The sequence below is a fragment of the Wickerhamomyces ciferrii genome, contig 00239 (assembly GCF_000313485.1).
Source record: "Wickerhamomyces ciferrii WGS project CAIF00000000 data, strain NRRL Y-1031 F-60-10, contig 00239, whole genome shotgun sequence".
Lineage (NCBI taxonomy): Eukaryota > Fungi > Ascomycota > Saccharomycetes > Phaffomycetales > Wickerhamomycetaceae > Hansenula > Hansenula ciferrii.
Window position 1 is genome coordinate 26051 of NW_011887501.1, and position 8974 is coordinate 35024.

The following is an 8974-nucleotide window of genomic DNA, read 5'->3' on the forward strand; positions in this document are numbered from 1 at the left end:
ACAATAAGTTGATAAATCTTTAAATATTTCAAACACCTTTTAGCGCGGTATTACTACCCATGGGCCATGTATAACAAATTCTAAATCCATATTTCAGTAAATTAATGGTGATGGAATCTAGTATTACATGATAGATTAAGACTAAAGAAGAAACAAAAAACAAAATTAAGTATAAAAATAAGTTTATGAAAATTTCTGAAATATATATAATCAATCAGATAAAGTATTGACACGTTCAATCAAATTATTTTTACTAGATTGATCTAACACTTCACCTGATTCAGCATGATCTTCATTTTCACTGTGTAAAGAACCTTCAGTTTCAGATTCCAATTTATCTTTTTCAACAGGTTCATCATCAACTTGCCATGCGATATAAGTTGTTGATGGAATAGAAAGAAAGAAAACACCAGCTGCAACTGCTAAATTTGTCATATCATTTGTATTAACAGTCCCAACAACAAAACCTAAACATTGTCCTAAACTTTCAAATGATCTAATGATACCTGAAACATATGGAATATCAGATGGTGGGAAATGATAAGCTCCAATAACCCAATAAACCCAATTGAAAACTAATTCACCACCAATTTTGAAGATTTGGAAAGGAATGAAACTTCTTGCATATCTTGGATTACCTTTCCAGTCAATACCTTCTTCTGGATTAATATCAAACTCGTGTTGAATGACTAAACTATAGATGAAAAATCCAACCAATATCGAAGCGGTAATTGCCCAAGAAATTCTAACTTTTATGGATCTTCTCATTTTAATATCAAGTAATATACCTGCAACAACATCAGTACCACCGTTAATTAAAGCTGTAAGTAATGAATTTAAAGCTCTTGTACGAACACTGAAATGATGTGTCATGTAATTTGATTGCCAAGTATTGAACCAAACATTTGAAATGAATAATGGAGTAAGACATAATACTTCTTTTGTTAAAAAAACTCTCCATAGTGTTTTAAATCTTGATTTCCATGATTCTTGTGTTAAATTTGATTTTAATTTCTTACCGTCTTTACGTATAAGTTTATCCGGTGAAGATAACAATAATGATACAGGTAAACCTAAACATTGAAGTGCAATTAAGACAATATAAGTATTCAATGAAACACCACCAGCTGATCCATTTCTAAAATTCAATGCGACTGTAATTGCACCACTAATTAATCCACCAACTTTATTCCATAATTGCCATGTACCAACAAATTTACCTCTTTGATTATCATCTGGATATAGAATAGCAACAGTAGCTTCAGAAGACCATAATGCACTAGCAGATATACCACAAGTAACAGCACCAAACATGATTAACCATTCAGTACCATCTTTAGAATTTTGATATAAACCAGCACTCCAAAAAACATAACCTAAAGTACCCCAAGCAAGAATTAGTTTCAAACCTATTTTATTAATTAATATAGCATATAAAGGAGCTGTTACAAACATGATACCAAATAAAATAGCATTTGCAATATTTGCAGTGTTTACAGATTGTAACCCACCAGCACCCAAATTTGCAATAGCAGACCAAATACCTGGTTGAGTAAATGAAACAAATCCAATAATATGAGCTTGTGTATAAGTAGCTCTATAAATCTTTGTGAATTTTGAAACCATTTTATTGTTATTGCTATTGGGCTCCAGTTGATTCAAAGCTCTATAGGACATTGAAATGGAAAATTAATGATAAGACAAAGAATCACCGGATTAACGTTAAATATATTGAAGATTAAAGATGATACCAAGATTAAGAAACGGTAAAACTGTGTAAAACGGTCTTTTAATAAATTCATTGTGACAAGTTGCCACTAGTGTACAACTGATCGGCTCAAGGCCCAAAATATAACGTTGATATTGTAACCAAGAGGTCATATTGTTGTGGCTTTCCGCTGTGGATATTTCCATTCATAGATTTGAAATGAATATCTATTGAATTAATCATTGATATCAGGCGTTTGTGATGTGCAATTGTATAGTATGATATCTCTTTGTCAACCTGAAATCTACCAGTTTTTACAGAACCATTGTTGTACCTCAAACTGTTGATTTTGTCAAACAGTAACTTCTCAATTAATTATTTGCATCTTGAATTTTGAGTTTGAAAGAGTGGCGCTATATTAAATAACGGAGGCCTTAGATCTATGACTCTATGACTCTATGACAACATGATAAATGGAAAAATATTATTGAGATGTGGTGATTTGTAAAGTGTGATATTCAATGTAGAAATGAGCTTTTGTGAGAGTGCTCAGTGTCTAGTATACTATATTATCTAGGCGTTTCTTAAGCTGTGGTTTGTGGTTCAATGCTGTCTTTTTCTTGACCTTTTTGAAAATTTCCACAATCTCTAGGTGTAAAATTTAACCTAGAATCTTGAAAAGTCTAGTCAAATAGGATTCAGGATTGAACACTGTTAGATCACATTGATAGCTGAAGCTCGAACATCAGAATCAAATTCATAATGAAGATATACTCCAGGAGACGTTAAATTCTTCGGGTCTCACGATCGGGTGGAAATCAAAAAAAAATATTGAAATCTTTGATCTATCTATTACAATTTACCACTCTAATGTATCAGATGTTGTCGTTTAATGTTTATTTCGACATGATCACGGTATCACATTCAACGTTGATGATGTTTATTGTATCGTATAAATGTATTCCACCCTGAATGACCCCAAGTATGCCAATCGTTAAAGTTGACATCTATCTTAATCATAAGTGGTTAATTATAAGACGTGTATTCGCATACTTTAAACTTAAACCGAACCACGCAAATTTGTACGCAATTGTGATTAGTTCAAATTTCAAAATCTTAAAGAAAGTATATACCACATATATCCTCACTAATAGTGCCATATACGTGTCAGTGCCATCCAAATGATTCCACCTTTTTGGTGACCTTTGAGGTAAGTAGTCTGGGGTAATTAATGACACAAGTTCAAACTTCAAAGTTCAAACCACTAGTATATAGGTTTCTGATTTCTTCAGAGCGGCGGTATAGGGCCGGTCCTGGTCTACTACTCGTACTACCCAATAATTGTGCCACTGTAATTAATAGATAAATGTGTCAGATTTAATCTACCAGTTTTCATCGGAGAATTTACCCATAATTACATGTTCCAAACTTCCATGTTCCATTTGAAGTTCCGTTTATGATAAGTAACTAAGTTATAACTTATAACCCCCAATCGCTAAAGTATCCTGTGTTATCAGTTCTATCACTTATCAAGTTTATCGGTGGTACGATGAAATCATGTAGCGTGTGTTATTCTTATAAGTAGAGATTCCCATCAAAATTCACAAGTTGCAACTTGCAAGTGGCAAAGTATTCAAAAGTTCAAAAAGTTCAAAGCACTAATTCGCGGACCGCATATACAAGGCATCAAACAAAACAACAAACTATTAGGAGAAGACGGAATCTCTGGAGACAAGGGTGTATCTGTAGAAGTCATAGACGATTGGGAACAAGATATCTAGTAACTTGTACTATCAATATCAGCACAAGATATCAAGTTTTAGACACACTTCAAAGTGATATTAATCAAATATAAGTCAACTAAGCAAGAATTTTACTTTATGACGAAACTCAAATCGTCTATCACTACCTGTTTCTCATATACCCGGTCGGCTATATTCTACTTGACAGGTTCTGAGAATTTAATATGAACGAATCTGAATTCTGAACTTTAATCAGTCAGCAAAAGTTTAAAGCTGGTAACTGGCAACAACAGATTAAAGTGGAGAAGAAGTCGATCTATAATACTAGTACTAAAACGTAATGACACATTACAATTAACTTACTGGTTAAACTTCCTGAAAGTTCCTATTTCTTCCTTATAATCTTTTACCATTCAATTGTACTCGCCTACAATTACGCCCAGTAAAGGTTATTCCCGACCGTTGAAAATTTTAACTTTATTTTCTCTGCGAAAAAGAAAAAATTATACTCGCCCAAATTTCAATTCTGTTGGAAATGCCCTACGTATAGTTGTAATCAAAATTTGGAGGTCATTCAAATTCAGATCAGAGATAAGAAATCATTGCACGATCAACGTCTATCCTATTTTCGGCTCTCATAGTACCTCTTCCTCTCCCGTTTCTAAAATTTTCTTAGATTAATACACGATAATTGTGGGTTAAAAATCAATCATCTTAAAAAATTATTCAAAAATATATCATAAAACTCAAGGAGTATCCATTTTTTTTCCTTCATACTATATCTTAGACATTCATCAAATATTTATAAAACTATATTATTTTGCATTTGTACTAAGTTTCTATACATCAATATTCAATTATATTATATTATTCTCAATCATCAATATTCAAACATACATATTCAACACACATACATATAGTCACACATTAAAACTGAAAAAAAAAATAAACACCTAGATCAAATATACCTTTTATAAATACAACACACAATCCATGTCACAATGTCGTCAAGTTCAGATATAAAGAAATCTCCTCCTTTAGACTATCCAATGGATGATTTAGATCCTAAAACTGATTCATCAGATTTAGCAAATTTTGAAACTTATCAAAAACCATCACCAAAAAATTTAACAAAATGGGAAGAATTTAAAGATTCTTTTAAAAGAAAAGAAGATGAATCTTCAATAGCTCATTTAGTAAATGATACTGAATCTCAAACAACAAATAAAGGTGCTCAAGTCAAGAAAAAATTGAAAACTCGTCATGTTGCCATGATTGCCGTTGCTGGTGGATGTGGTACAGGGTTATTAGTTGGTAATGGTGGTGCATTAGCAAAAGGTGGCCCAGCTGGTTTAATTGTTTCATATATCATCATTGGTACCATGATGTTTTCTACAATGTGGGCTGCTGGTGAATTATCAGTCGCTTATTCAACTTTAACTGGTAATTATAATGCTTATTGTGCAAAATTAGTTGATCCTTCATTGGGGTTTGCAGTTGCTTGGAATTATGCTATAAATTGGTTTACTGTTTTACCTTTGGAATTAGTTACTGCTTCAATGACAATTAAATTTTGGAATGATTCTGTTAATGCTGATATTTTCGTTGCGATTTTTTATGTTTTAATTGTTGTTGTGAATTTTGTTGGTGCTAAAGGTTATGCCGAAGCTGAATTTATTCTTAATACTTTTAAAGTTTCAATGATTTTAGGTTTCATCATCTTGGGTTTAATCATTGATACTAATACAGGTGGTCATATTCATAATCAAGGTTACATTGGTGGTAAATACTGGAGTAACCCAGGTGCATTTGCCAATGGGTTCAAAGGTGTTTGTGCAACTTTTGTTACTTCAGCTTTTTCTTTAGGTGGTACTGAATTCGCTGTTCTTTCAGCTTCATTAATGAAAAATCCAAGAAAATCAATTACAACTGCTATGAAGATTATCTTTTATAGAATTTTAATCGTTTATTTCGTCTCAATTATTGTTGTTGGTTTATTAGTTCCATATGACTCAAATGAATTAATGGGTTCATCAGATGCAACAGGTGCTCCAGTCTCTCCATACGTCATTGCTATCCAAACATATGGTATTAAAATTGTTCCTCATATGATCAATGCTGTTATTTTATTAGCTGTGCTATCTGTTGGTAATTCAGCTTTATATTCATCTGCTCGTACATTCTATTCATTAGCTCAACAAGGTTTTGCTCCAAAATGGTTTGATTTCGTTGATAAGAATGAAAGACCATTAAGAGCTATGATGGTTTCAAGTATTGTTGGTTTGTTCTGTTTTATTGCAGCTTATGAAAATCAATCCAACATTTTCACTTGGTTATTATCAATTTCTGGTTTGTCTGGTATCTTTACATGGACAACAATCTGTATGAGTCATATCCGTTTCAGAGCAGGTATGAAAGCTCAAGGTTTCAGTCTTAATGAATTAGGTTTTGTTTGTAAAGGTGGTATCTGGACTTCATATTATGCTATGATTGTTAATATCTTAATTATTGTTGCACAATTTTGGGTTGCATTATTCCCAATTGGTAAAGATGGTAAAACGGATATCGTCAACTTTTTCCAAAATTATTTAGGTGTTGTTGTGTTATTCTTCTTTTATTTTGGTCATAAAATTTATACCAAGAATTGGATTTTATTTATCCCTGCATCAGAAATTGATTTGGTTAAAGACAGAACCGTCTTTGATCAAGATATAATAAAACAAGAAGATTTAGAATTAGAAGAACAAATGAAAGGTAATCCAATGAAGAAGATTTTGAACATACTTTTCTAAGCACTCTTTTGTCAATTGTGTTTACTCAATTTACTCGACATCTAAAGATTTTATCTGGATACTCTTCTTATCTAGATATTTCTTGAAAACTTATCATGATATTCATTTCTTTATCTTTATTATTATCTTTTTTTATCTCATCATTTGCATTTTTTGTTTTTATTATATAGTAAGAGGTTTTGCATTTCGTTTTGGATGTTTTTCAATACATGAACAAATAAGTTTTGATCATTTGTAAAATAATGAGTAACGATAACTAATATATTAAAATTAAAAATATAAATATATTATGATGACATATAACTCGATGATCAGTTATTAGTTGTTCACTTTAAGCTTAAAATCTTAAGAGCTATTATCAAAATGATTTCAAAATCATATGTTTAAGTCTCATCATTTTCGATCTTGAAATATTGGCCAACAGAGAACTAATTTAAAATACTTTCATACTATTAATTGTAATTACTTATACTGATAAATCAGCTCTGACTAATAATTGATTATATAATTAATTATATAATATAATTTTACTAGTACAACATGGGCTTAAAAGACAATATTTAACAAATAAATCAAACTTAAAAAATAATGAAATGATATTCTTTGTGAGGTAATATACCAATGAAGGACTAAATTAATTCCTTAAGCACATATTAATTAATTAAAAAATTTGAATTTTTTGATATATAATTAATTTTCAAAAATAAAATGTATCTCAATAATTTTTTGAACACTTTGAAAATTGATAATTTAAAAAATACCAAAATTTCAAAGATTGAATTAAAGAAAAATAATATATTTCCTAAATTCTCCAAAAATATTAGAAGATTTAGGTATAATTATTATTGCTTCAAAGTAATTATCGAAGGAAATAAACCTATAAATATATCTATTTATTAGTCAGAGATTACATAAGCGTAATATAGCATCTAATTCGACGACAAACATTGATAGTTATCATCATGGACTATGTATGTATATATTATCGAAGAGACTGGCTTTATACATTGGACTTTTAATATTACTGGGGCGATTAAGTATAATTTGAATACTTCAATATTGGGAAATTTCAGCTAGGAATAAGATATTTTTGTGGCTAATTAATACTTCTTCTAGCTACAGCTTATGAAAACTTTATACTATATCTTTTATACTGAATCTTTTTAACCTTTTACAGATCGTATAGGGGATTCCCCCTGAATGGTATACCTCTAATGATCTATACTTTGATTTGGAGTTCAAATATCAAAAAATCTGAAAGTGACTTCATGAACGCATGGACATAAAGAAGATAAGCTAAAACATTAGTTCTACTGATAAGTTATTACTATTAAACACATGCATTATGTAGTTTTCGGAGTCATATTATAAAGAATCAAAATATTTTACCAGTTACCTTAAAAGTTAAGACAGCAGAGGTAGATATTGCTTTCACTTTAGTTGCGTTACCTAGCTATTAAATTTAAACCATATTGTGTATGATTATATTAGCTAGGTCGATGTTATAAATTAATGATTAAAAGAAATTTCTTGAAAATTCGACTGATAATTAGTGTTCACTGGGCTGATTGTGAAATGTTCACCAATGGGTATTGGCCCTTCACCAATGGGTATTGGCCCTTGGGTAGTATCTCGAGCTTTACTTTTCAACCTTTAACTATTAAATTAATACTACATTGTTGATCACGGAAACTTTAGCGCAGAGGTGCACACTGCATATAACCAACTTTAACGATTTTCCTGTGGTTTTTATTATGTAGTGCTATGTACTTTGTACACCAATCAAATATGAAGTTTAAACTTTATTCCCATAAACTTTCAAGAGGTTCTTGAATCTTGAGGTATCCGAAATGTCAAAAGCAAGAGGCCCATTAATTACTTGCATATAAGTCATAACTCCTAATTATTACATATAGATTCTAGAGTTTTTAAAAAGTTGCACATCCCTAGAAAAAAGGTTGTAATATTTCCTGTGAATCATGAATCTGATCAGTGATTACTGATAAATTATAACTATTTGTAAGCCTTTGTTAATATGGATAATCAGAAGCCAAAAGCCGTGATTAACACTAGTTTCTTTTTCTGAAGGTTCTTCAAAATTGCTAATTAATCCTCGATCGATTTGATAGTATACAAGAGATTCAACCGTTGAGTTACAAGAATCTTAAGATCCCAATCTTATCGTTTATCCCAAAGAATTCACCCAGTGTTGGACACAATAGTGTCATATACCACGTTTGTAACACATACTGACAGAGTGATAATAAAGCTGTTAGGTTATAAGTTTATAAGGATGAAATCAAATGCGAGAGAACTATGAAAACCATAGGAGCATTTCTCAGAATCTCAGAATACAGCTCTCAATTGCGTGATCTTATTAAGTATTTCCTTTCAGCGCATACTATCCAGTATAGGGGTACAGGCTCTCAGATACATCCCACTACAGGAGCTCACGTAAGTTAGAAGATTAGATTATGTTTGAACTTTGAAATTCGAGAATTAAGTTTCACAACTTAAAATTACAAAAAACGTTTTATTGTAATAATTATACCTAATCTGGATATACACTCGAATTTCTCACAAATTAACACTAGATGAAACTTGAAAGTATATGTAAATTTTAAAAGAATCTTGATGGATTTTTGCGCTTAATATGAGCCGTTTAATAAAGCTTATTATATATGCGTTTTAAAACCTTAAACCTTGATCAAGGTGTCAAATATTTAGTTCAT

The 8974-nt window shown here is 30.8% G+C and overlaps 2 protein-coding genes across 2 annotated transcripts; one reads left to right on the top strand and one right to left on the bottom strand.

Annotated features, from left to right (window-relative positions):
- Positions 1–210: 210 nt before the first annotated feature.
- Positions 211–1677, bottom strand: BN7_5911 (uncharacterized protein; the record flags this gene model as incomplete). Its single annotated transcript, XM_011273528.1, has 1 exon — positions 211–1677. One exon carries the CDS (start codon positions 1675–1677, stop codon positions 211–213), a length of 1467 nt encoding a protein of 488 aa, XP_011271830.1.
- A 2774-nt stretch (positions 1678–4451) lies between these two features.
- On the top strand, positions 4452–6242 carry BN7_5912 (amino acid permease; the record flags this gene model as incomplete). Its single annotated transcript, XM_011273529.1, has 1 exon — positions 4452–6242. The coding sequence occupies one exon, from the start codon at positions 4452–4454 to the stop codon at positions 6240–6242; it is 1791 nt and encodes a 596-aa protein (XP_011271831.1).
- Positions 6243–8974: the final 2732 nt, after the last annotated feature.